Genomic DNA, 27,642 nt, shown 5'->3' with positions numbered 1-27,642 from the left:
AAACTGTAATTTTACTTTTTTTATATGTGTGACTAATCTGTCTGAGTCCATGATTTCTTTTCTGCAACGTATAATACTTACGAAAGCTTATTTTTCAAAGCAAAACGATATTTTCAAAATTTTGCCCCCCATCCCCACTTTAAGATGAGGCATGTTTTAGTGACAGATCACTTGAGATGTTTTTATAATCAGCTTGCCTAATAATTCGTATAGCCTTATGAAAAACCTTTGAAAACTAAAACTTGGTATAGGAATTCTAATAGCCAGGAACAAATAACAATTTTTATTCATTCCAAAGAATGAGTTGCTGACAGCATTTCAGAGAGCGCCACCATGAGACTATAGTGTTTTATTTAGTATTACAACGTGGGCAGTTAGTATGACAAGGGAAACCTACTTTGGTACCCAAGGAATGGCTGGTTGTGATGATGAGCGAAAGTCAAGATGCTGATGCCTAATGGCTATTCTAGCATTTCCATGTTAACTTTGAAGGTGGGGAAGGAAATAGCACCGCTGCCCACTGTAATCTAAGGAACTCTTCACCAATCTCACTCCAAAGCAGTACAAAATAGAAAAAGCTAAAAGTCTTAACACATTCCCGTTTTCCAGGAAATCCTGTGTCATCTGTTAAGAGGGAGGAATCCTGATCCCATTCCCTCAGGTCCTTGTCACGTTAGCTTTTTGATAGCTTCAATCCACTCTGAACGCTCAGCCTTGCTGCTGGCCTGGATATAATAGTGTGTGTCATCCTTAGTAATCACTTTGAAGAGATTTCCCTGGACATTCCCTTTAACCCCTAGGCAGGAAGAAAAAAAAAAAAAAATCAGCGAGTGAACATCCATGTCTGCCTTCAGCTGGGAGTAGCTGAAAGTCAACTGAGACACAGACAAAAACACATACCATGAAGTATTTCTTAGTACAAATGTGTATGGTTAGGAAATCCCACCAGATGTGTGCTTTCCTGTATTCCTCCTGTCCATCCCCTCTCCCTCACCTGTGCCTTAAGGCCTGCCAGTGCTATGTCTGGACATTCTTGGAAGCCCTCTTGGCCTGCCCCCTATGCAAACCACAGGTCTACAGTCTAACTCACATCAAAGAGTCCAGTATGTTTATGTTAAAACCAGACACAGATGTGGGATTTGACTTGAATTGTTTAACTTCTTTGAACCTCAATCTCTACATCCATAAGTTAAGAATAATACTATCCTCCTACCTCAACTGTCTATTGTGAAATTAGTGTGCTAATAGTGTGTTGTCAATCCTTAAGCACTATTGTAAGCTACTGTTCTTAGGTGGAAGCCTATGGGCCAGTAAGCACAGAAAAGGATGGGAAAGAATATGAAAGACAAGGGTCATTTAGTTGTGTTGTTAACACACTAAGAACACCCCACTTGCCCTTTCTCTAATCGGCTTCAAAGCTCACACCATTCATCGTCTCGCTGAGAAAGCCCATCAGCCCTCACAGCTTAGCCCTTCATCAGCAGAGTGTTAACTGAGAGCACAGGAGGGAGGCCCCCGAGATCAGGCCAGGGCGAAAGTTGCCCCTTACCAGTGGGAACGCCATTATCCTCCAGAGCAGATACGAGTGAACCACGAAGAGAAAACCCACCCACTGGCCGGTTCTCTTCCTGCAAAGGAAAGGAGACCTGATTAGGAACTGTGTGAAGGCACAAAAAAGAAGAGTCACCCTCTCATCTATAACCACCCGCAGTCAGCCTGCTAAAGTAGTCTGTGGAGTCATTTGTAACAGCAGTTGAGGCTGAACTTGGACATCACATGGCAAGTCGTCTGCACCAGCGAGGAAGTCCGGGCTTCTTCATTCCACAGCCAGCTGCAGCAGTGCCAACCCCCTCCCTGTCCCTCGGCCCTCCCTGTCCCTCGGCCCTCCCTGTGGTCTAGCAGGGTCCCAGGGTGGGGGGCTGTTTCAAGCTCCTTCAGTTTCTCAGCTTAGGGTGGGGTTCCTGACTGAAGCTCAGCAAGGGAGGAACGTCCATTCTTATTTCAAAAAACAAATGAATACATCTACCAAGACAAGGCTGAACAGGCTGACTAAAAGGACATTTTTCTTTTCTTCTGATTGGAATTAGATCAAACCCAGCATGCAGGAATACTTATTATCTGAAACTCAGAATTATGGCTTAAATATTAAATGGTAAAAGAAACCTTTCAAAACGTTGGTGGGGACATGAGGTTGAGGGGGCAGAATTCATGGACTCTTTGGGTGGAAAGGGGTGAAAAGAGACTAGAAAGCACCAGTTAGGAGTCTCTTTATCAGCGCACCTCACCTTCCCTAGGCACACAGCCAGCTTTGGAGAAACTGAAAGACGCTTTTCCTCTCAAAACAATGTAGATCCACTGAGCAGGCAACAATGTGATGAAAGAAAGGAGTGATCAGACTGTGAGGGGTAGCTTGCACCGTGGAAGGAAAGGCATAGTGGGTGGGAGTTATGGTAGGGATGCTGGGAGGAAGGGCGGAGGTGAAGCCAGCTGCCTGCTCTGCTCTGGAGAGATGTGTCTGGGAGCATGACAAGGCACTCACTTTGGAAGGGTCGTAGTAATGCAGAAAAGCCGGGTCCTTCCTCAGAACAAAGCGCCGCACCTTCCAGTTTTTCCTCTTGTGCCCCTGAGGCAAAGAGAGGGTGCAAGGCTCATCGGTGACAGCTCTCAGTCACTTCCTCCCACCTCTGTGCCTCCAGTGCGGAACCTCGAACCTCCCAGCCAGCCTGCTCCAACGAACGACTTTCTCAAAAGAGCCTGGAGACCTGGGGATTGCAGTGACGTGTCATGGACTTCACGGCTCAGTGACACTTCACCAACAGCAGTCACCTTTAGCCGAGCTGACACAGCCAAAGAGGGTCAGCACTGAAAGAAAGGGGGAGCACTGCCTGGACACCACTCAGGGCACACGGAGGACAGGGAGGTCACAGGTTTCAACTGGACCAAGAACTCACAGGCAAACTTGAACCCAAAGGCACCAAATTTTAAGCGTCAACTTAGTCCGAAAACAAACCTACACCTACAGGAATATATGTGTGCTTATATACAGTGAAAACCACTTCGGCATTCTGCATCAGAAGAAGAGTAAGGCGTATGGTTACCAAAGGGGAAAGGGGGTGGGGAGGGATAAATTAGGAGTTGGGGATTAGCAGATACAAACTATTATATATGAAACGGATAAACAACAAGGTCCTACTGTATAGCACAGGGAACTATATTCAATATCCTGTAATAAACCATAAAGGAAAAGAATAGGAAAAAGAATATGTATATATATATTTATAACTGAATCACTTTGCTGGACACCAAAAACTAACACGACCTTGTAAATCAACTCTACTGCAAAAAAAAAAAAAGAGTAAGAAACAATCAATTATATGTTTAAATCTAAGCGTGGAAGATACTGCCGTGCGTGTGACTGTGGCTTCACCCCTAGGTCACAAAGCTTCCTTAACCCTCTAGTCTGGAGCACCCCGAGTCCCTCCCACACCCTCCTCCTCTCCCAGGACCTCACTACCTCCCCTCACCAGACTCCCTTCAGGCCCAGCAGAAGCAGAGCCCTTGGAATAAACAGGCAGTTACGTGGACGGTAAGCAATCTAAGAGCAGAAGGGGATCCTGATACGCAAGAAGCAGGTGACAATGACATCGAGTGCTCCAAGAAGATGGGAACGGTGCTGAGCAGTGTGGTACAGACGCACACATTCACGTGGCGTGTCAGGAGTGCATAGACACAAGAGGTGTGTAGGAGACTGGCTTACACCTCACGTGCCGGGACGCGGCAGCTTGGTTTGCAGGCACAGGTGGACATGCCGCAGGTGTGACTGTGACCCGGCTGTCCCTGCTTAACGTGGCCGCTCTCCCAACATGGTAGGAGCAGTGGCCACGGTCAGTTTTTAAACACAGAGATTACACTGCAGAATTTCACCTTCAACCCACTGAAGTAGGTGGAGAAAATACTTCTCAAGGGGGCAGGCAGAGTCCCACAAAAGCAGACAGAGACCCCAGGAAGCCTCAGGGAGCAGAAAGCCAGCAAAGGCAAAATGCCAACCAGTAGGCAATGCCCTTCCAGACAAATAAGTGAACTGGGCAGTGACATAGGCATTGTTTTCTAATGCTGTGTTAACTACTTGTGTGCACTTTTCCCGGAACGCCCCCTTGTCTGGGGCTCGTGTATGCGCGAGTGGACACGTGCATGCCCCTTGATTTGCTCCCGGTGGCTGCCACTGGACCCTGACTTTAGCAGATTCTGCTGATAATTAGTGCCCCTGGCAGTCTCAGCCCTTCCCGCCCTTTGCGGGGATTCCTGCCTCCCCCGAGCTTGCGAACTGCCCATCTGCTCCCCGCTCCAAGGCGGCCATACCTGCTTGGCCAGATAGCCTTGCTTTACCACTGTGCCACTTAACTCCACGGTGCTGAGACTGATTTCTTCCTTGGAGCTTATCTTCCTCTTGGGGCTCTCAGCCTAGCGGGAAGGAGAGAGCAAGGACTCTGTTACCAAAAAGTCCTAGGTCTAGGCTGTGGAGGCTACCGCGGGGAAAAGGAAAAGCCTGCATACAGAAAACCCACTCCACCTGGGGTGAAGCTTGGCCTCTCACCCGTGACTGTGGATCCCCGCCCGCCCCCCCACTCTGTTGCCTCTTCCTCTCTCTGCCCCAGTGGCAACAGGAACCCACTCCCTAACTTACAAAAGTGTACAGGGCCATGGAGTCATCCAGGAACTGATCAGCCAGATCCCCAGAGCGAATGGCTCCCGTGCTTCGGGTGCCTACCGGCCTCAGGAAGTTCTCCTCCATGAGCATGGAGGCCAGGGTCACGGCCTCCAGACGGCTGGCTGCAAAGTTGTTGGAGATGAGCCAGTCCACCAGGGAGGAGCCTGCATCAGGGTAAGGGCAGCACCCGTCAGACGACAGGCTCCAGACCAGCTTCCTCAGGGGTGCTTGGCTGTGACCTCATTGACCTGGACCTCTTGGGCAGCCTTGCATAGCCTTGGGGCTCTGCCCTAGAGCAGACCGAAGGTCACACCTGCTGCTCAGAGCTGTGGCCGCACTCACATGTGGCCATCGCAGGCCAGCCCCTCGGCTGGCAGGCAGCTCTGGCCTCAACACAAGCCGTTCAAGCACAGAGTCCCGGATCACCAAGCCCCAGGTTTCCAGTGCCTGGCCCAGCCCCCGAGAGGGGAGGCTCACCTATGAAGGTCTTTTTGTAGGTGCTTCCCTGCTCCATGTTGGGGCTTGGCCGGATTCCGCTGCTGCTGTCGTGCATCTTGTCCACGATGCGACTACACAGAAGGAAGGCAAAGGAGAGGGACCCTGGTCACACTGACAGGTATGAGGGAGGGTCCAAAAGTCATTGCTAAGGATGTAAAGCACATGGCACATGGGAGGATACACATCGCAAAAAAAGGGGTATTCCATTATGCATCAGCATTTGAGAGGTAGGATTTGGGGACGTTTCTTTTTCTTCTTGCTCATCTAAATGTTCTAATATTTCTAGACTAGACAGGTATTACTTCTGTAGTAGAACTAATGAGGTGTGGCTTTTAATTTAGAAACAAAAGAATGTTCAGTAATGATTCTCTATGATCTACTGCATAAAGTTCAAACTCCTCCAGCTACTTCTCAAAGTCACCCATCACTTGAACCCACACTCATCTGCCACTGGTCCTCCTTGCACTCACCACGGTTCAGCCGCGCCCTAGATGCACAATCAAGATCCCAGAGCCTGGTATGAAGCTTTTTGGTAGTTTTGCTACCTGGAAGGTTAGGGGGTATTTCCTGCAGATGGGCTGATGTAAGAGATTCCATGATGGGAACTCCTTTCATCCATCCCTACTTTATAGTATCGCCTCCACTACTGTTTTCCTTCTGTTCTGTGGGATGATTCCTGCCACAAATGGAAGATCTTTTCTCATTCTCTGTTTATGTACTTGGGCTGGAAAGCCCCTGAGATGAGACTTTGTTTATTCTCATTTGCATCTCCTGAGCACCTAGAGCAATGTATGGCATGCAGTAGGCACTCAATAACTGTTTCTTGAATGAATGAATAAATGAATGAATGGATGAATGGATGAAGAATCCCACAGAGTGAGAATGCAACCGCTACCGGAACACATCGTTCTTGCCCCCAGGCTGCAAACAAGACTAATGACTTGGGTGAGCAGGGATTCCTGGGGAGCTGTCACATAGCCCTGAGCACCCTGGGTGAAACTGAAGAGAGGGTGTCAAGACACTGAGGGGGGCAGGAGCAGCAGAGGCCCCAAGAGGTTCCCAGGGCAGGTAGGTAGGGCCACTCCCAGGCAGAGAAAACAATGTAAGCAGGACAGTGACAGCGAAAGGCCCTGAAGTACAATGGTGGTACCAGTCAGGCCTGGGTAACAGCCACAGGCCGCTCCCCCCGCCAAACCCCACCCCAACCCCGCATCCCCGCTGCACACACACAGAAGAGTCTGTAGCCAGGCCAGATAGGGCAAGGGCAGGGCCCAGGCACTCACTGCAGGCTGATGTGAGGGGGCAGCTTGAAGGAGTTCTTCAATATGTGGAGCTGTTGGACCTTGCCCGGCTGCCCCGCGTGAATAGCTCCTGTTATCTCAAAGGCCCAGGCGTCCCTCTCCTCTCGAGAACAGGCCTCCAGGAAGTACTCCGTGGATGTTTGAGTCTTCAGCTTAATGAGGAGCTGTGGGAAAACAGCCAGTCAGACCAAGCAGGCAAGAGAATGCTGGCTGAGCAGCTAAAATGACAGAACCGAGGGGAATCTGGGAGGCCACGTGGTCCAGTGACTGCCGAGTGCCCGAGCGCTCAACCACACTCCAGCTGGTGGTCTTTAAAGATTTGCTTGTATACCTCCAGTGACGGGGAGCTCACCACCTTTCCCCTTTGAACAGACTCATTAGCATAGGGTCTGCTTCCTGGGCACTCGGTCTCTCTGCTCCTGATTCTGCCTTCTAGAACCACATAGATTAAGCTCACCTCCTATGACAGCCCCTGTGCTGAAGTGGGAAATGCACAGGCTTCCAGGTCACACTGATGTGGATACTTAGCTATGGACGTTTGGGCACATTAAAGGACCCACTGACTCTCAGTTCCTTCATCTGTCATATGAGGCTATTAATGCCTACCTTGAAGGAACTGTTAGTTCTGTTCCTTTTCATCCTCTCTCTAATCGGGTCTAATCATCCCAAGTCTTTCACACGTTCCTCATATGATACTGTTTAAACTTTCTCAACCAGTTTATGCCCTGCTAAATGTTCTGCAGTTGGTTCAACATTCTCATAAAATATGACCCTTGGAATGGAACAAACTGCTCCAGGGAAGGTCTGGGGGTACAAGACAGCATGGGCCTGAGGTCTCATTAGCAGTGGCATCCTCAGGGCTTGATGCTCTGTGCAGTCAGCTGAGAGTCTTTTTCAGGTGGGCCACATCTCCTCCATCTTTTAAATGGGCATTTAGGGTTTTTTTTCAAACATTGTTGAGATTTTGCATGTTGATCCTACTAAATGTCATCTGAGTAGACTGGGCTCACCACTTCTGTTGCAAAACAGAAGGATTCTGTCTCATTCTGATTCTGTTTTCCAATGTATTAGCTCCTACCTCGCTTTGCTTGCAAACTTCATCAAGTCCTTCACCTAAACAGCAAAAATGGTGGATAAGACAAGGCGGGCTCACGGTCCCAAAGAGTACCATGTTCCTCCAAGTTAACATGGATTCACTCATCAACATCGTGGAAAGATGAGTTCAACCAGCACCCTGTCAGTCTGTAGTTCGCCATTTTAATGAAAAGATCTCAGGAGAGACTATAAAGTTCCACATGAAACCCAGACACACTTTTTTATAGCTTCCCTAATTAAAACACACACACACACACACACACACACACACACACACACGATACACTTTATAACTTGTTCTTAGTGAACCTACTGACTCCTCTTGGCTTCTTCCCCCTCAAGTAGTCATGGACTGGCAGATGCCAATTTTCTCTGTTTGAGAATTTTACGTAGAATTAGCAAGAAGTTCACAGCTCCAGCTAGCAACTTGTCTCCTTTTTTGAAACACAGAACAAAGTTTTCCTATCGCCCACCTGTTCTACCAGCACTTCTGCTCTCCACTGTTCCTTAAAGACTATGAGGTGGTATCAGGTCAACAAGTTAACCTACAGCAGAGGAGGAGCCAAGATGGCAGAGTAGGCAGAGGTGGAGTTCGCGTCTCCTCACAACTAGGGCCCCTACCAGGCACTGGTCAGGGACCTCAGAAACCTAAAGGGACGGGAGGAATCCCCGAGCAACCGGGTAGGATGTTGGGGGGAAGGGGGAGGGGAGGAAAAGCGGAGGCGGGATGGGACTGGCACCTCTGAGGGGCGGCTGGGGGAAGGGAGGGGTTCCCATGATTGGAGGAGCCTGCCCATGGAGCAGGGATTAGCAGGGATGGGGAGAGACCTTCGGGGTACTGGGGGATCGGAGGGGAACGAGGCTAGCGTCTCCCCTGCCTGCTTGAGCCCCAGAGAGCCTGCCGGGGCGCTGGGCCTAAACCTCAGCCCTCCGGGACCCCCTCCAGCCGTGCTGCACCTAAGCTCCGCCCACCACCAAGGCCTTTTCCAGGCTTCTTTTTTTTTTTTTTTTTTTTTTTGCTGTCGTGGTTCTGTTTTGCCTTGTGGTTGTTTCATTTATATTTTTATTTTTCCTAATATATTTTTAATTTTTCCAATTTTATTTTATTTTTTATTCTTTGTTACTGTTTTGCTTTTTTTTTGCTGTGCTGCACGGCTTGATTCCCAGGCCGGGGCTCAGACCTGAGCTCCTGTGGTGGGAGCACTAAGCCCAAACCGCTGGACTAACAGTGAACCTCAGACCCCAGGGAATATTAATCGTTGTGAGATCTCCTGGAGGTCCTCATCTCGGCACCAAGACCTAGCTCTATCCAACTGCCTGCAAACTCCAGTAATGGACGCCTCAGGCCAAACAAACAGTAAGACAGGAACACAGCCCCACCCATCAAAGAAAAATGAGACAACACAAAAATATGTTACAGATGAAGAAGCAAGGTAAAAACCTACAAGACCAAATAAATGAAGAGGAAATAGGCAACCTACCTGAAAAAGAATTCAGAGTAATGATAGTAAAGATGATCCAGAATCTCAGAAACAGAATGGAGGCACAGATTGAGAAAATACAAGAAATGTTTAACAAGGACGTAGAAGAACTAAAGACCAAACAAACAGTGATGAACAACACAATAACTGAAATGAAAAACACACTAGGAGGAATCAATAGCAGAATAACTGAAGCAGAAGTATGAATAAGTGACCTGGAAGATAAAATGGTGGAAATAACTGCTGAGGAGCAGAACACAGAAAAACGAATGAAAAGAAGTGAGGACAGTCTCAGAGACCTCTAGGACAACATTAAATGCACCAACATACAAATTATAAGGGTCTCAGAAGAAGAGAAAGAGAAAGGGTCTGAGACAATATTGGAAGAGATTACAGTCAAAAACTTCCTTAACATGGGAAAGGAAATAGCCACCCCAGTCCAGGAAGTGCAGAGAGTCCCATACAGGGTAAACCCAGAGAGAAACACACCAAGACACATATTACTCACACTAACAAAAATTAAATTCAAAGAAAAAATATTAAAAGCAGCAAGGGAAAAGCAACAAATAACATACAAGGGAATCCCCATAAGGTTGTCATCTGATTTTTCAGCAGAAGCTCTGCAGGCCAGAAGGGAGTGGCAGGATATATTTAAAGTGATAAAAGGGAAAAACCTACAACCAAGATTACTCTACCCAGCAAGGATCTTATTCAGATTGGACAGAAAAATCAAAAGCTTTACAGACAAGCAAAAGCAAAGAGAATTCAGCACCATCAAACCAGCTTTACAGCAAAGGAACTTCTCTAGGAGGGAAACACAAGAGAAGAAAAAGACCCACAAAAACAAACCCAAAGCAATTAAGAAAATGGTAATAGGAACATACGTATGGATAATTACCTTGAATGTAAATGGATTAAATGCTCCAACCAAAAGACACAGACTGGCTGAATGGATACAAAAACAAGACCCGTACATAGGCTGTCTACAAGAGACCCACTTCAGACCTAGGGACACATACAGACTGAAAGTGAGGGGATGGAAAAAGATATACCATGCAAATGGAAATGAAAAGAAATCTGGAGTAGCAATACTCATATCAGATAAAATAGAGTTTAAAATAAAGACTGTTACAAGAGATAAGGAAGGACACTACATAATTAACAAGGGATCAATCCAAGAAGAAGATATCACAATCGTAAATATTTATGCACCCAACATAGGAGCACCTCAAAACATAGGGCAAATGCTAACAGCCATAAAAGGGGAAATCGACAGTAACACAATAATAGTGGGGGACTTTAACACTTCACTTACACCAATGGACAGATCATCCAGACAGAAAATAATAAGGAAACACAAGCTTTAAATGACACAATAGACCAGATAGATTTAATTGATATTTATAGTACATTCCACTCAAAAGCGGCAAAATACACTTTCTTCTCAAGTACACATGGAACATTCTCCAGGATAGATCACATCCTGGGTCACAAATCAAGCCTCGGAAAATTTAAGAAAACTGAAATCGTATCAAGCATCTTTTCTGACCACAACGCTATGAAATTAGAAGTCAATTACAGGAAAAAAACTGTAAAAAACACAAACACATGGAGGCTAAACAATACACTACAAAATAACCAAGAGATCACTGAAGACATCAAAGACGAAATTAAAAAATACATAGAAACAAATGACAATGAAAGCACAACAACGCAAAACCTATGGGATGCAGCAAAAGCAGTTCTAAGAGGGAAGTCTATAGCAATTCAATCTCACCTCAGGAAATAAGAAAAATCTCAAATAAACAATCTAACAATTTAACAATCTAACAATCTAAACAATCTAACCTTACACCTAAAGCAACCAGAGAGAGAAGAACAAAAAAAAACCCAAAGTTAGTAGAAGAAAAGAAATCATAAAGATCAGAGCAGAAATAAATGAAATAGAAATGAAGAAAACTATAGCAAAGATCAAAAAATTTGGTTCTTTGAGAAGATAAACAAAATTGATAAACCTTTCACCAGACTCACCAAGGAAAAAAAGGGAGAGGTTTCAAATCAATAAAATTAGAAATGAAAAAGGAGAAATTACAACTGACACCACAGAAATACAAAGAATTATAAAAGACTACTACAAGCAACTATATGCCAATAATATGGACAACCTGGAAGACATGGAGAAATTCTTGGAAAGGTACAACTTTCCAAGATTGAACCAGGAAGAATTAGAAAATATAAACAGACCAATCACAAGTAATGAAATTGAAACTGTAATTTAAAAATCTCCCAGCAAATAAAAGTCCAGGATCAGATGGCTTCACAGACTAATTCTATCAAACATTTAGAGAAGAGCTAACACCTATACTTCTCAAACTCTTCCAAAAAATTGCAGAGGGAGGAACACTCCCAAACTCATTCTACGAGGCCACCATCACCCTGATACCAAAACGAGACAAAGATATCACACACAAAAAAGAAAGTTACAGACCAATATCACCGATGAATATAGATGCAAAAATCCTCAACAAAATTCTAGCAAACAGAAACCAACAACACGTTAAAAGGATCATACACCATGATCAAGTGGGATTTATCCCAGGGATGCAAGTATTCTTCAATATATGCAAATCAGTCAATGTGACACACCATATTAACAAATTAAAGAATAAAAACCATAGGATCATCTCAATAGATGCAGAAAAAGCTTTTGACAAAATTCAACAACAATTTATGATAAACTCTCCAGAAAGTGGGCATAGAGGGAACCTACCTCAACATAATAAAGGCTATATATGACAAACCCACAGCAGACATCATTCTCAATGGAGAAAAACTGAAAGCATTTTCTCTAGGATCAGGAACAAGACAAGGCTGTCCACTCTCGCCACTCTTATTCAACATAGTTTTGGAAGTCCTAGCCACGGCAATCAGAGAAGAAAAAGAAATAAAAGGAATACAAATTGGAAAAGAAGAAGTAAAACCATCACTGTTTGCAGATAATATGATATTATACATAGCAAATCCTAAAGATGCCACCAGAAAACCACTAGAGCTAAGCAGTGGATTTGGTAGAGTTGCAGGATACAAAATTAATGTACAGAAATCTCTTGCATTCCTAAAAACTAACAATGAAAGATCGGAAAGAAAAATTAAGGAAACAATCCCATTTACCATCGCAACAAAAAGAATAAAATACCTAGGAATAAACCTACCTAACAATGCAAAAGACCTGTACTCAGAAAACTATAAAACACTGATGAAATTAATCAAAGATGACACAAACAGATGCAGAGATATACTGTGTTCTTGGATTAGAAGAATCAATATTGTGAAAATGACAATACTACCCAAAGCAATCTACAGATTCAATGCAATCCCTATCAAATTACCAGTGACATTTTTCACAGAATTAGAACAAAAAATTTTACAGTTTGTATGGAAACACAAAAGACCTCAAACAGCCAAAGCAATCTTGAGAAAGAAAAATGGAGCTGGAGGAATCAGGTTCCCTCACTTCAGACTATACTACAAAGCTACAGTAATCAAGACAGTGTGGTACTGGCACAAAAACAGAAATACAGATCAATGGTACAGGATAGAAAGCCCAGAGATAAACCCACGCACCTAAGGTCAACTAATCTATGAAAAGGAGGCAAGAATATATAACAGAGAAAAGACAGTCTCTTTGCTGGGAAAACTGGAAAGCTATATGTAAAAGAATGAAATTAGAACCCTACCTAACACCATACACAAAAATAAACTCAAAATGGATTAAAGACCTAAATGTAAGGCTGGGCACTATAAAACTCTTAGAGGAAAACATAGGAAAAACACTCTTTGACATAAATCACAGCAAGATCTTTTTTGACCGTTACTAGAGTAATGAAAATTAAAAGAAAAATAAACAAATGGGACCTAATTAAACTTAAAAGCTTTTGCACAGCAAAGGAAACCATAAACAAGATGAAAAGACAACCCTCAGAATGGGAGAAAATATTTGCAAATGAAGCAACTGACAAAGGATTAATCTCCAAAATATACAAACAGCTCATGCAGCTCAATATCAGAAAAACAGACAACCCAATCCAAAAATGGGCAGAAGACCTAAATAGACATTTCTCCAAAGAAGACATACAGATGGCCAAGAGGCACATGAAAAATGCTCAACATCACTAATTATTAGAGAAATGCAAATCAAAACTGCAATGAGGTATCACCTCACACCAGTCAGAATGGCCATCATCAGAAAATCTACAAACAGTAGATAGTGGAGAGGGTGTGGAGAAAAGGGAACCCTCTTGCACTGTTGGTGGGATGTAAATTGATACAGCCACTGTGAAGAACAGTATGGAGGTTCCTTAAAAAACTAAAAATAGAACTACCATATGACTCAGCAATCCCACTGCTGGGCTTATACCCCGAGAAAACCATAATTCAAAAAGACACATGTAAAAAAAAAAAAAAAAAAAAGACACATGTACCCCAATGTGTATTGCAGCACTATTTACAATAGCCAGGACATGCAAGCAACCTAAATGTCCATCAACAGATGAATGGATAAAGAAGATGGGGCGCATATATACAATGGAACATTACTCAGCCATAAAAAAGAACTAAATTGGGTCATTTGTAGAGATGTGGATAGACCTAGAGTCTGTCATACAGAGTGAAACAAGTCAGAAAGAGAAAAACAAATATTGTATATTAATGCATATACGTGGAATCTAGAATAGAGACACAGACATAGAGATCAGACATGTGGACACGGGGCGGGAAGGGGAGAGTGGGATGAACTGGGAGATTAGGACTGACATATATACACCACCATGTGTAAAATAGATAGCTAGTGGGAACATGCTATAAAGCACAGGAAGCTCAGCTTGGTGTTCTGTGACGACCTAGATGGGTGGGATGGGGGGGGTGGGAGAGAGGTCCAAGAGGGAGGGGATACACGTATACATATAGCTGATTCACTTCGTCGTACAGCAGAAACTAACACAACATTGTAAAGCAATTATACTCCAATTTTTAAAAATTACCACCCCCAAGAAAAAGTTAACCTACAAGTTCCAAGGTTTAATTTATTGAAACCCAGAGTCTTAAATGCACCTAGAAAACTAGGTTGTCTTCTTAGAACTGTCTCACTTATCTGTAAATCTTTCTTTTTCATTTACCATTTATTCAACAAACATTTACTAAGCATCTGCTATGTGCCCAGACATTGTGTCTGGTCTGATGATGCTACAAGGAAGAAGATGCAGACCCAAGTCTCTTACCAGGCTCAGCACTCCCCAGCAGTCCCATCCCACCCCCACGGAGAGCTACGCCATCTCTTTTAATCAGTGGCATTTCCAGGTTTGCAGTGGAAATTACAGAATGACATTTCACTTTTGCAGCCTCTTAGGCTGGAATGATATTCAATGCCTCTCTCTCCCTTGCCCTCAACATCCAGTCAACGATGTCCTGTCAATGTTTCCTTCATAATGTTTCCTCAGGTTCATCCCTTCTTTCTGCCTCATTTCATGCCTGATTTTTAACAGCTCCTTTTGTTTCCTATTTGAGAAAAATTTTAAACTATAAAGGAGTACAAAACAAACACCAGTAAACCCATTACCCAGAATTGACTGTCATTAATATTTTCTTATACTTAGAAGATTCATCAATTTGTCTAGAAGAGTCAGAGAAGAAAAACATGATAAGAAAGAAGAAAATAGTAAGACCCCTTCTTTATGGAACTAGTTATCTTATTAGGAACTGAGCTTAGGTGTTCATTTTGGTCTTCCTAAGAGAGTTTTCACCAGCCCCTTCTCTCAGTCAAGACCTTCAATGGCTCCCTATTACCTGTACCTGGCCCCAGCCAATCTCCCACCACTCCTTCATTGAACATACCCTTTGGCCACAATGCCCATCCTGATCTCTAAATTTATCCCTACCTGTCCCTCCACTTTTACCCAAGACCTTCTACCTGCCTGGAACCTCTGCCTCTTTCCTCTTTCAGATCTTTGCCCAAACCTCTATCCCCCTCAAAGCTGTACCTGAGCAGACAGCCTATGATGGCATTTTCCTCCCCTTCAGCAATACAGTGTTCTCTGCGGCTAATAATGTTTGTACCAACATTTGGAACTCTGAATGTTTTTCTGTTAATCACTTGCTTTCATAATAAGATCATTAACTGAAAGAAGCAATCTTACCATTTTCTTCCTTGACACCTCCAAGCCCAGCAAATTTCTTGGTACTTAATGGGCCCTCAGTAAATGATTAATTCAGATTCGTTTCTGATGGTAGAGTTGAAGCTGCCCCGAACTTTTGGAACATGTGCCCCTTGGGGGATGAAAGTCATCCTATTAAACCCCAAGTAGCAGTAATTATTCACATTTGTGTAGTGTCTCCTAGCCTACAAGGTGTTTTGACCCACCGTTACCTTCATGATTCTCATCACAGTCGTGAGAGTCAGGTGTCATTATTTTATCCCATTTTATAGATGAGGGACTAAGGCTCAAAGAGATGCAATTACTTGCCCAAGGTCACATGCCTGGTACGTGATGCAGCCAGGATTTGAGTCTAGGTTTTTCAGTAACTCAGCTCTTCCCATGACCCACACCACCTTCACCAAAGAGGCCAGAGACGGGAGGGTCCAGGGAGTGGGAGGGAGGAGCTGGGAAGCGGGGGCCTTCACTTACTGGTCGGTTTTCATACTCCAGGCAGGGGCAGGTGATGGTGCAGCCATCCAGAAGGATGCGGCCCTTGGGGGGGATCACTTTCCGACCCCCCTCAAGCTTGTAGTACAGCAACGTGTTCTGCTGAAGGGTGAACCATCGCACCTTCCAGTTGTGGACAATGTGACCCTGAGGACAGACAGGAGAACCCTGAGGTGAGGTGGCCGAGGGGACAACGTGGTGTCCAGGGAGAGGTGGCCCATGGCACAGGTGACCAGACTGTGCCATGGGATCAACTCTCCAATAAGGGGACAGAATTATCTCTCTTTTTTAGCTTAATTTTATTTTTTTACTTTGAAATAGTTTCAATTCAGAGAAAAGCTGAAGAAAATTATAAATTTTTTTACAAAAGCAATTAAGAGTTAGTTTTTAACATGATGAAGCTCCAATCACTTCTCAGTATTTTATTGTGTAACTCCTACCAAAAACTAAAAAGGGTATTTCCAACATAACCACAATACAATCAACATTAGGAAATTTACATGAATATATTATTTTCATCTGTTCCACAAACTCCATTCAAGTTTCACCAATTACCCCAATAATGTCCTTAATTGCCAAAGGATCCAGTTCAGAATCACATGTTTTATTTTCATTTTCATGAAGAAAGCATGAGCTTTGGATCTCTTTGCCATCTCTTTTGAGTATGTAACAAACACCTTTGGCACTGACTTTCTAGTTCCCATCTGTTCTTTTTTTCTGGTTATAATAAGCCTCGAAAGAAACTGCAAAGTCAACAGAAGAAAAGATCCTGCTACTGGGAGACAGCCATTGTTAACATTTTGTATTTCCTTCCAGTCTTTTTCCCTTTTAGTTTTTACTTTCTAGTTTTTTTAAAAATCAGGATATTACATATATGAGTTTTATTTTCTAGTTTTTCTTTTGCTGACTTTGCCAAGCATCGTCTCACACCATTAAATTTCTTTAAAACATGTCTTTTAATGACCACTAGGTGGCTGCATCATTTTCTTGTCCATCTCCTGTTGTAACTGAGGTCGTTTTTTTCCCACTATTATAAACAACTCTGCAATGAATATCCTTGCACATAAATTTTGATCTGCATCTCTTAATTTTTTTTCCTTAGGATGTATTCCGAAAAAAGAATATTGTTCGTTGAAGGATGTGGGCAATTTGTAAAGTTGAAGCCACAAATTGTTAAGGACCCTAACATTTTTACCTAGCCTGCTGTGACAGGCCTAAAAGGCAGGGGAGTTTGGGGGGCTCTCAGGTGGGTCATGGAGCCAGTGGACAGGATAGTCAGGTGAAGGCAGAGAGTCCGCTTCTAGAACAGAACAGTGGATGGGAGAATGTCTGCTGAAGAATCAGAATGAAATGATTTTGTGCACGCTCATGAAAGTGACTTTCTTGGCATGTTTCCCAGAGCAGAGCCCAATTAGGGCTGGATTCTAACCAAGAGAGATGCACTTTATCTGATTCAGAGACTGTCCCCGATTCACTGGTTTCCTGACCCAGCATTTATTAATTTCAAAGGCCCCTTCAGTTCTCATACCTGTGGTGCTGCAATTCTGTTCCGCGCTCAGCGTGCGTGTACTGACTGTGTTAGGGAACCGCAAATTGTCGAAGGAGTCGACTGTGTGAGCACTGGTCTACACCAGACCACGTGGCCCAGACTCAAGTCCCCTCGCCCAGCAATCCCTGCTGAGGGGGTCCTGGTGCAGCATTAGCAGTAAAGGCAGTTGCTGGCACACAGGTGTGGCTCCGGCATGGGGGCCGGTGTGAGGCGGAGAAGGGGAGGGGGCAAAATAGTCTTAAACCTTAAAACATAGGTGTTCTGAGCTGAATTATCCCCCCCTCCCCATTCATATGTTGAAGCCCTAACCCCCTACTACCTTAGAATGTGACTGTATTTGGAGACAGGGCCTTTAAAGGGGTGATTAGGTTAAATAAGGCCATTAGTTGGGCCTTAATCCAACCTGACCGGGGTCTTCACAAGGAGAGGAAATTTGGACACGCAGATGTCAGGGAGGCGTGCACGCAGAGGAAAGGCCATGTGAGCACACAGCAAGAGGCGTCATGTACCAGCCGAGGAGAGAGGCCTCAGAGGAAACCAAGCCTGCCAACAACTTGACCTTAGACTCCGACCTCCAGAACTGCAAGACGATAAATGTGTTGTTTAGGGGGTCCTGTCTGTGGTATTTTGTTACAGCAGCCCTAATAAACTAAAACAACCGGAAAGGAGAAAGGGGCCTGGAGATGTTAGGGAGAAAAGTGTAAACAACACCTGTTGAGCAGAACAAACCAATAGAGATAGGGCTACGATTCCTGGACAAAATGCTACATTTCCCAGAATCGACGGCAGGAAGGAACAGGGAGGTGGCCAGGCTGCTGCCAGTCCTGTGCATGGGGCATTGATACATGTTTGGCAGCCACCAAGGTGGCAGGACAGTGGTGGAAGGACAGGTTCTTCTGACACCCAATCCCCAGAGTTACCAGGGACAAGTGGCAAACAGCGGCGGCAGTGACGTTTCCACAAGAAACGTGTGGTGGTGCTGTTGGATATTTTGGTCTGGCTGCATCATCTCTGGCTGTGTGGCACCCGGCCCTCCCAAATATTCCCGAGTTACTTGATATTTATTATTCTCTATGAAATCCCTTCCGTTGAAACTTGCTAGAGTGGACCGTGTTATGAGCAGCCAAGAATCCAGACTGACAGCAAAGGAGAGCAATCGAAGAAAGGCTGATGAGATAGAATCTACTACGTAGGTGGAAAACTCGGAGCAGCTGGTGACTTCACTGTGGCCGGAGGGGAGTCCCTGAAGACTTAAGCAGAAGGATGACAAGCAGTAGGTTCTCATGTTAAAAGGATCAACCGACCACACCTGAGCGAACAGCTGAGTAAGGTCGGCCAGACTGGAGCAGCCAGCTCAGCTGGAGGTTACTGTAATAACCCACAAAATGAGAAGGAAAGCCCCCTTATCCCTGCTTCTCAGATAAGCTTCGCCATATCAGACGGCGTAAGGGACTCATCCAAAATCAGCAGGCAAACGGTGTCAGAGGCCGAAAGGACAGTGGTATAAGCTGAAAAAGAACCCAGGCTTCCCTTCACCTGGGAATCTGCCTCCCTCTCCAGGCTCCTTGTCTGTAAGTGGCTGACTGGGACCAGAGGCCAGTTGGACCATGAATGGCTTAAAGCCCCCTTAGGGGGAAGGAGGAGATTCCATAAGCTGGGATGTGACCCTAGGACTGGGCTTAAGAAGCACAGAATGGGACTTCTCTGGTGGCACAATGATTAAGAATCCGCCTGCCAATGCAGGAGACACGGGTTCGAGCCCTGGTCCGGGAAGATCCCACATGCCGCGGAGCAACTAAGCCCATGTGCCACAACTACTGAGCCTGTGCTCTAGAGCCCACAAGCCACAACTACTGAGCCTGCGTGCCACAACTACTGAGCCCGCGTGCCACAACTACTGTAGCCCGTACGCCTAGAGCTCCACAACAAAGAGAAGCCACCACAATAAGAAGCCCATGCACCGCAATGAAGAGTAGCCCCCACTAGCTTCTCTCTGCAACTAGAGAAAGCCTGTGCACAGCAACAAAGACCCAACACAGCCAAAAATAAAAATTAAATAAATAAATAAAAATTGAAAAAAAAAAAGCAGAGTGTTACAGCTGGAGGACCCTTTGAAAAAGCCTATACTATACTCCCTAACTTTAATGATGAGGAAACTGAGACCCAGAAAGGTCTTGCCCAAGACCCTACAACCCCAGAGAAGCAGAGATGGTATGTGTTGTGGGTTGAATTATGTCCCCCCAAAAGATACATTGAAGTCTTAACCCCAGGGAACTGTGAATGTGATCTTATTTGGAAATAGGGTCTTTGCAGATGTAATCAGGTTAAGGTGAGGTCATACTACACTAGGGTGGCCCTAATAACACTAATATGATTGGTGTCCTTATATGAAGAGGAAAATTTGGACACTGAAAGACACACAGGGAGAAGACAGTCATGTGATGATGGAGGCAGAGATAGGATTATGCATCTACAACTCAAGGAACAGCAAGGAGTGCCTGTGTGAGATAACAGAAAATGCAATATATTGCTCTCTGACCCCGGTTCTTGGTACAGAGCTCCTGAACCCCCTGTAATTTCCTGGGTGACAGGAGTATCTTTTGTGCTAATGAGGCAACTCTGGGTGGGCTCCTGGGTGAGGGCTGGTCACTGGAAAGACCACACCATGATTAGAAGCTTGGAATTTTCAGCCCCCCCCTCCCATTCTCTTGAGAAAAGAGAAGGGCTGGAAATGGAGTTAACAATCTATCATGCTTACATGATGACACCTCCATAAGGTCCCAGAAATATGGGATTTGGAGAGTTTCCAGGTTGGGGGACACACGGGGGTGGTGGGAGAGTGGTACACTCGGAGAGGGCACAGAAGCTTTGGGCCCCTTCCCACAAACCTTGCCCTACACATCTCTTCCATCCGGATGCTCATTTCTTTCCTTTATCACATTCTTTAATAAGCTGGTAAACATAAGTTAAGTGTTTCCCTGGAACCTCTGATCTATAGGCAGTTGGTCAGAGTACAGGTGACAACCTGGGCTTTTGACTGGTGTCTGAAGTGTGTGTGTGTGTGTTGGGGCATGGGGGAGGGCTGGGGAAGCAGTCTTGTAGGACTGAGTTCTCATGCTGTGGGATCTAACGCCGTCTCTGAGTTGATAGCGTCAGACTTCAGTTAAATTATAGGACACACACTGGGTGTTGCAGAGAATTGCTTGGTGTAGGGAAAAACTTCCACACGTTTGGTGACTAGAAGAGTCAGAAGTGAAGTGTTCTGTGTAAAAGTAAAGGAACCCCACAGGATAGAGAAACACACAGTGGGGAAGAGCTAGGTTTTTCCTACACAGGAAGGAAAAACCTGCGTGTTTCCTTTACAGCCTGCGAATACAAGAAACAAAAGCGACAAAGAAGGATTCTCCCCTGCGGGTTTCAGAAGGAGTGTGGCCCTGCGAACACCACGATGTGAGACCTTTAGCTTTCGAAACTTCTAGCCTTCTTGCTTTTTTCTTCCAAGCAAATTTTTTCCTTACTCATACCATTTATATTTTTACTCTTTGGATTATAATATTATAAACATTTTTAACATCTGCATAACTAAAATTCACTTGTAATCATTTGTTTATTTGGGGGGACATATAGGTAGTTTCCAGTTTTTTCACGACAGAAATAACACTTTGTTCCTAAAGCTTGTATGGCATTTCCTGGGGACAGAGTCCTGCAAATGAACTTTCTAGGCCAAAGCGTGTCGACACTGCCATGTCATTTTCTGAGTGTTGTTTCTGAGGTACGAGCCAGGCAGCAATGCCTGATTCAGTGCTTCAGCTGCTGCTTAAAGCACAAGCAGTCCTACCCACGCAGATCCGCCTTCCTTCCCCCTCACCCTCCTTCTAAAGCCAGGCCAAGTGAGCATTCTGCATTTCTGTCGGGAGCTTTGCTTCTTTCTTGTCTGGGCTGGATTAAGAGCCAAATCCATCATGTCCCTGCCCGTCTCCTGCTTTGCCCTCACTGGTGATGACTGTTCTGTATGCTGGGTTTCCAGCTTGGGCCCTGCCCCACTTCTGGACCGTAAACCCCCCCTGAATCTGTGGAATCCCCCCGTCGTAGCCTTGCACCTTCTCCAGTGGCCACGGGGGCTGCTGTTGCCATCCAGGAGGAGAGGGGAAATGGGGGAGAGGAAAAGTCCGACTGATCAGTGGGCAGGGACAGTTAGCAGGGGCAGGGGCCCCATCCCTGCCTTGTAGGAAAGGGTGTGGCTTCCGCTTGCCTCAGGGTCAGGCTCCAGCTCCAAACTCTTGTCTTTGGGTTTGGCTGGAATGTGCTTTAGGTATTTCAGCCAAGGCCCTCGGTGGGCTCTTGGGGCCAGACCTGGTTGACTGTCCTCACTTCCCTGTACCCTATACTCCCTAAGCTGCCACCCTGGACTGGGTGGCCCATCTGGAAGAGAACTCACATCCTTCCTTCCCTCCAGCCCTCCCCTGACTCTGCGTGGTGGTGGTGGTGGTGGGGAATCATATAAGGTAACCCCCAGGAACAAGGGGACGCCCCAAAGGGCCCCTCTGCGAGGGCTTGTCCTCAACAGGCCCCTACCAGGGCTCGGCTATCCCGGCAATCAACAATGCCCATCAAAACCCCTGCCCAAACCCCTCTCCCTCTCACCTTATAAGCTGCAGGAAAAGCTCCCCATAGGTGGTCTCTCTGAGGTGCAGCTGCCTCCACAAACTGTGAGGGACCAACCTATCACTTTAATCCCAGTGGCATGGAACAGGCGTGGAATTTTGTACCTGCTTGTATCCACTCTGACCCTTGATCCGGCACAGCCTCCTACACCTCCTGCTTACAGTTTTGAGCAAACAACACACCTGCCCTCCTATGTCAAACAGTGTGTAAAATAACATGGCTGCATTACCTATTGAACAGAAAGTGACTTGAGACCTCAGGGTTGATCTGGTGGCCAGGGGAGGCCGAGTCCCTTCATCCCTCTTCATCCATCCCCCTCCCAAAGCTATAAACTCAGAAGAGCCAAAAGGCTCATCCCCAGATTTTATGCTCTGCTCTTAGGGTTAGCATAAATGTTTCGTGTGAACATCAATGTTAAAAGAACTTTTAAAAATCTAATTTCCTCTTGCAGCTGCTTTTTCATTCATTTTCTACTTTTTTTTTTTTTTTGCGGTACGCGGGCTTCTCACTGTTGTGGCCTCTCCCGTTGCGGAGCACAGGCTCCGGACGCGCAGGCTCAGCGGCCATGGCTCACGGGCCCAGCCGCTCTGTGGCATGTGGGATCCTCCCCGACCGGCGCACGAACCCATGTCCCCTGCATCGGCAGGCGGACTCTCAACCACTGCACCACCAGGGAAGCCCTCCCTATATGTTGAGCTTTTGTCTGGACTCTTGCTTGCTGTGGGAAAGGCCACATGGGGTGATGTGGAAGAAACGAGGATGGAGGTTCCAGTCCCGGCTGTTATTAGCCCTGGGGCTCTGGGCAAGCGCTCTCATCTTTCTACCCCTGTTTCCTCATCTGTAATACAGGAATAACAATACCCACCCTGCAGTGGGCAGAAAACGGTTTGGAGTCAGCCTGAGTGGGTTTGATCCTGTTCCATCACCCACTAGTCCAGATCCTGAGTTACTTAACCTCTTGGAGCTTTGTTTTCCCCTTGAAGAAACGGGGGTGGGTGGGTAATGTGGTACCACCAACCTGTCGGACTGTTGGGAGGATTAAAGGAGACAACGTCCAGGACTGGTGCACAATAGGGGCTTAAGAAACATAAGCTTCCTCCTCCCTCACGGGTTATTGTGAAGAATATAGGAGATGATGCATTAACTGGACGGGCGCTGGGGACTACCGAACACACTTTCGTTGTTTTAATACATCATATTTAAATCCTATACGCTTCGTATTTTAGTAAGTTGTTTTAATTAAGCTGTCCACTACGAGTAGCCGCCCCCTGCACCCCACACGCCCTAGCCAAGCGGGATTCTCCTCCTCGCCTGTGCCCTGGCCCCTCTTTTCTATCTAAAGCTCACCCCCAACCACCGTCCACCCGTCTTTCCCTACTACACGCGACTCCGCCCAGCGTGGCCCCAGGCCGGCCGACCGCGGCTCAGGTGAGCCGGCGCCCGCCGCGGGCCCGCCCCGGGCCGTGTCCGGAGAGGCTCCGTTGCGCTCACCCTCTTGACGAGGAAGCCCTCCTTGAGCACGCCGTCCTCCATGTCGCCGCCAGCGCGCCCTCCCCGGTGCGCCGTCCCGCGCTCCCGCTCCTCCGCGCGCAGCTCGGCGCGCGCTGCGCCCAAGAAGCGCCTCCGATCCGGCGCCGGCGCCGCCCCGCTGGCCCGCGCCCAGAGCCCGAGGCCGCGGGGCCTCCCGGGCAGGAAGTCAGTCCCGGACGGGATTTCTGACGTGGTCTCCCCGCCGAAGGTGCCCTAAGGTTCGTGGTTAGTCCTCAGGGGAGGGCCGCCCCCGTGTCGCCTCCCGGAGCCTCCCCCGCCCAGGCTTTCTCCATCCAGGTTCCCCCAGCGCGCTCTGCGCCTCTGACTCTTCCCGTCTTTGCCCATCTTCCTCCACTCCCAGCCTTAACCAGGTACTTACCTGGCACTTAGTATATTGCCGTTGACTAATACTTAACGGAATTAAGCTGAACCGAAAGGATTTCAAAGATTTGGGGTCATTCCTGAGCTCCATGGAAATGGGGGTGGGAGAGTGGAGGAGTTGGAACCAGGCTGGGAGCTTTATCCTGGCCTCTGGTGGGGGCAGAGAAAAGTTCCCATTAGCAAGGTCACAGGTTTAAGGAAGCAGGCACAGTCGGTCTCCAAAATACACCTCTCCCCTCAAAAAGTTAGAGCTGAAGTTTCCATCATTAGGGGCAAAAGTTACGGGAGTGCCAAGGAGCTCAGTAATCAAGATAAATAATATTTTAATGCAATGTTTTAAAATATGTTAAATATTTTTTCAAATTTTAGTAAAAATTAATGCAAAAAAAAATCCATGATGAACAGAATGTCACAAATTTAAGTGAGGACTGGATGGATGGACAACAAGCCATATTGGAGCCTGAAACAAAAGGAAGCATCAGTAAAACTGATCCTGTCTGGTAGTCCTTAGGAGAAGGTCAGTTTATTCCTTGTTTGCCCTGCAGTGTGAAGGGCCCTGTTAGGACTGTTCACCAGGAAGGGGAAAGGCCCCAGATGCCTCAAAGGGAAGAGAAAGCTCTAGATTGGGAGATGGTGCCCTGACTGCCTTTCAGACCCAGGCTGGAGCCCACTCCCAAAGCACAACGGGCTCCCGTGCCCTGGAAATGGCCCATTTCAGCCTTCTGCAAAAAGCGACTTTTGGATCCCAGAGGAGTCCAAAAGCAATGGGGCTTCCACTCCATTGCAGACTGAATGTCGACTCAGTACCTTCTAAAGCCAGGCCTGTATTGGGTGCTGGGTTCTATCTAATGCACAACATGCCATGAGGTGAGTTTATTATCTCATTCTTTCCAGCCAAGGAAACTGAAACTTGAAGCAGTTAAATAATTTGCCCAAGGTCACACAAACTTGGATTTTAACCCCAGGGCAGTGTGAATGCACTTGTTTCTCATGTCAAGAGCTGGGAAGAGGAGGAAAGGATAATCGGAGCTGTGAAAACTTGCTAGGCTCAAACCCAGGACATGAGAGACTGGAATGGGAAATTCTTATCCTCTTTGGCTCTAACTATGGTCTGTTATTCTCCTTCTTCTCGGATGCTGGGGGGCAGTCATTTGGCACAGAGGCAGTTTTGGCCTTACCCAGACACAACCTTCTGAGGCTTAGAAGAGGTGGCATTTTCTTTGGCAAGAGGGGTTCCTGAATGAGTTCACAGAAATGGGAAAGGGAGAAAGATTGGTCCTCTATCCTGGCAGCGTCCGTATTAGGAGGGAGCTAAGGCCTCTGCATACTAAGAACCTGCTTCCTGTCCTAGGGAAGCCCCTGGTCCAGCCCACCCCGAGTCTGACTCACTGGACACAGGGCATGAGTCACACTCCCTCTTCCCCTGGTTGTGGTGGCTGAGCCACCAGTCCACCAGGGAACTACACTAACATAAACCAGACTCAACCACAGCGAAGAGGATGGAGATAGAGAAAGCAGAGAGACAGTGGGAAAGAGCTTGAGACTGGAGAAAGGAAGCAGGGAAGGGAAGGAAACTCGGGACCAAGGAACTTGTCTTGTTCTTCCAGAGAGACACCTCCCGTCTCCCTTTCAGGGCCAGAGGCTGATGTGGAAGGGACTCTGACTCTCTCAAAAGGGCCAGCTGATGTCTAGAATGTGTAAGCTGTAGAGAGCTATAAGGTCAGTATTTGGATGTAGGTGATTCACAGTCTGATGTGAAATTCTACCATTAGAGAGTCACTTCTTTAACTATAGCTAAGAATCCCATTTACTAACACTAGAAAAGGATAAATCATGAAGCCTTATTCACAATGAATACCTTGACCCAGTGAGTTTGTTAGAATCACAGAATCAGAATTTAACTCTTAAATCATCTAATCCAGTAACCTCATTTTATAAATGAGGACCCCAAAGCCCAGATAAATAAAATGACTTGTCCACAGTCCCACAGCCAGTTAGTGGCAAAGCCAGGACCAGAATACAAGCTAACCATGTAAGGCTTGCTCCTGGCAAATGCAGGGGCACTTCCCCCAGCAGTGTCCTGCATCAGAGCAGGACTGCAGTGAGGGAGTGACTGTCTGCAAAACCAGAAAAGACTTTAAACAATGTTTTCTATATTTTTTCTGATCATAAAAATAATCTGTGCTCATTATAGAAAGTTTAGAAAATACCCAAAAGGATAAAACCACTCAAATCCCATCACCTAGACAGATGATGAGTATTTTTACATGCACATATATTTTTATTAAATTTTATTTAAAAAATTTAAACCCTTCCTTTTCCATTTGTCATAGCTAATAAGCATCTCATCAAATCATTAAAAACAATTCAAAAACATAACTTTAATGGCTGCATAATATTTCATCATGCCTATTTCATAATGTATTTATTTGATCATTTCCATTTAGGTTGAATTTCCTGTTTCACTGTGTAAATGATGCTATGATAAATATCTCTATACATAAAGATTTTGCTACATCCCTGATTATTTCAGATAAATATCTAGGGCTTAATTTTAGGTTAAAGCGTATAAATTTTTAAAATTCTTGACACATGTTGCCAAACTGCTTTCTAGAAATGTACCACATTTCTAGGAGGAGCTAAGAGTGCAGGCAACAGGAAAAGTTGGAAGAGAAATTTTGCCCAAACCTTGGCTTTGCCCAAGGCCATCAAATTGCCCTCTTACAGTGAGAAACATATTCATTCATTCATCCATCAATTCATTCATTCACTCGCTGGAGCAGGAGACTCATATTGAGTGTATCCTGTGTACAAGGCACAAACCAGTTGCCATGGGTAATACACAAGCCCTGCCCCCAGGCCTCACCCATCAGTGTAAACAAGGTATCATTTTGATTAACCACAAATATTTCCCTGGTCTGCCGCAGCTGACCCGGCAGGCCCACCAGCACATAGTGAATGCAGTGTTCCAGATCATTGCCCCTCACGCCGTCTGTGGTGACGACCAGCGATTTTCATTTCCTCTGAGTCATAGACAATTGTGTGGTCCTACTTGCATGACTAGAATGGCCTCCACCACATGCAATTTACCAGAGACTTCTACATCACCTAAACTAGCCTGTATTCTGTTCAGCGAAATAAGGCTATTTCGCTTTAGCTTGAATGTCATGGCAATGTCCACCTGCCATAAGTTCCCAAACTTACTCTCAGTTTCTTTTCTTATCTACCAAACAAATCACTCTCAAAAATCATTGCTCTAGAGCATGGGTCCTGGAATCTAAAGCATGGCTTTAAATCCTGTTTCTGTCACTGCATGACCTTTGGCAAGTTACTTATCTTCTCTGATCCTTATTTTCCTCATCTATAAAATGGGGTAATAATCATACCTACCTCACAGGGTTATTGGACAAAACAAGTGAGATCGTGAAGGTAAACTGTGTGGTTCAGTGCCTGGTACGTAGTAAGGACACAATAAATTCTCTCTGTTCCACTTGATCCCAACCCTGTGAGGTTAGTAGATGGAGTCTTGGTAATAAATACCTCCAGAGTTATGGATAAGATACAAAAGATGGGCAGGGAGTAGAGTAGGGAGTTTTTATTTACTGTATTCCTACTATGTGCCAAAGACTTAATATTTACTATCTCATTTAAGCCTCAAAACTTCCCTGTGAACTAAGTATTATACCCATTCTGTAGATGGAAAAGAAGATTCAGAGAAGGTAAGTAACTTGGACAA

At 45.8% G+C, this 27,642-nt stretch overlaps 1 protein-coding gene and 1 long non-coding RNA gene across 3 annotated transcripts in view; one reads left to right on the top strand and one right to left on the bottom strand.

Moving 5' to 3' along the window:
* Positions 1–316: 316 nt before the first annotated feature.
* Positions 317–23,636, bottom strand: PLEK2 (pleckstrin 2). 2 transcript variants are annotated; one of them, XM_067732827.1, is made up of 9 exons: positions 23,487–23,636; positions 15,764–15,928; positions 6,490–6,671; positions 5,186–5,277; positions 4,685–4,872; positions 4,360–4,461; positions 2,540–2,623; positions 1,550–1,628; positions 317–796 (listed from the first exon to the last, which is right to left on the bottom strand). In XM_067732827.1, the coding sequence occupies exons 1-9, from the start codon at positions 23,526–23,528 to the stop codon at positions 669–671; spliced, it is 1,062 nt and encodes a 353-aa protein (XP_067588928.1). In that variant the 5' UTR covers positions 23,529–23,636; the 3' UTR covers positions 317–668. The 2 variants fall into 2 exon arrangements, with proteins under 2 accessions (XP_067588928.1, XP_067588931.1); XM_067732830.1 differs by having other exon boundaries at positions 4,769–4,872.
* The window catches only part of LOC137222127 (uncharacterized), a 19,433-nt gene continuing 15,423 nt past the window's right edge, over positions 23,633–27,642 (top strand). Inside the window, exons 1-2 of the long non-coding RNA XR_010942344.1 lie at positions 23,633–23,896; positions 24,276–24,423. This is a non-coding gene — a long non-coding RNA (uncharacterized lncRNA). The remainder of the gene's footprint in view (positions 23,897–24,275; positions 24,424–27,642) is intronic.

The sequence above is a fragment of the Pseudorca crassidens genome, chromosome 1, assembly GCF_039906515.1.
Source record: "Pseudorca crassidens isolate mPseCra1 chromosome 1, mPseCra1.hap1, whole genome shotgun sequence".
Taxonomy (NCBI): domain Eukaryota; kingdom Metazoa; phylum Chordata; class Mammalia; order Artiodactyla; family Delphinidae; genus Pseudorca; species Pseudorca crassidens.
This window is presented reverse-complemented; position numbering and strand designations above follow the sequence as displayed.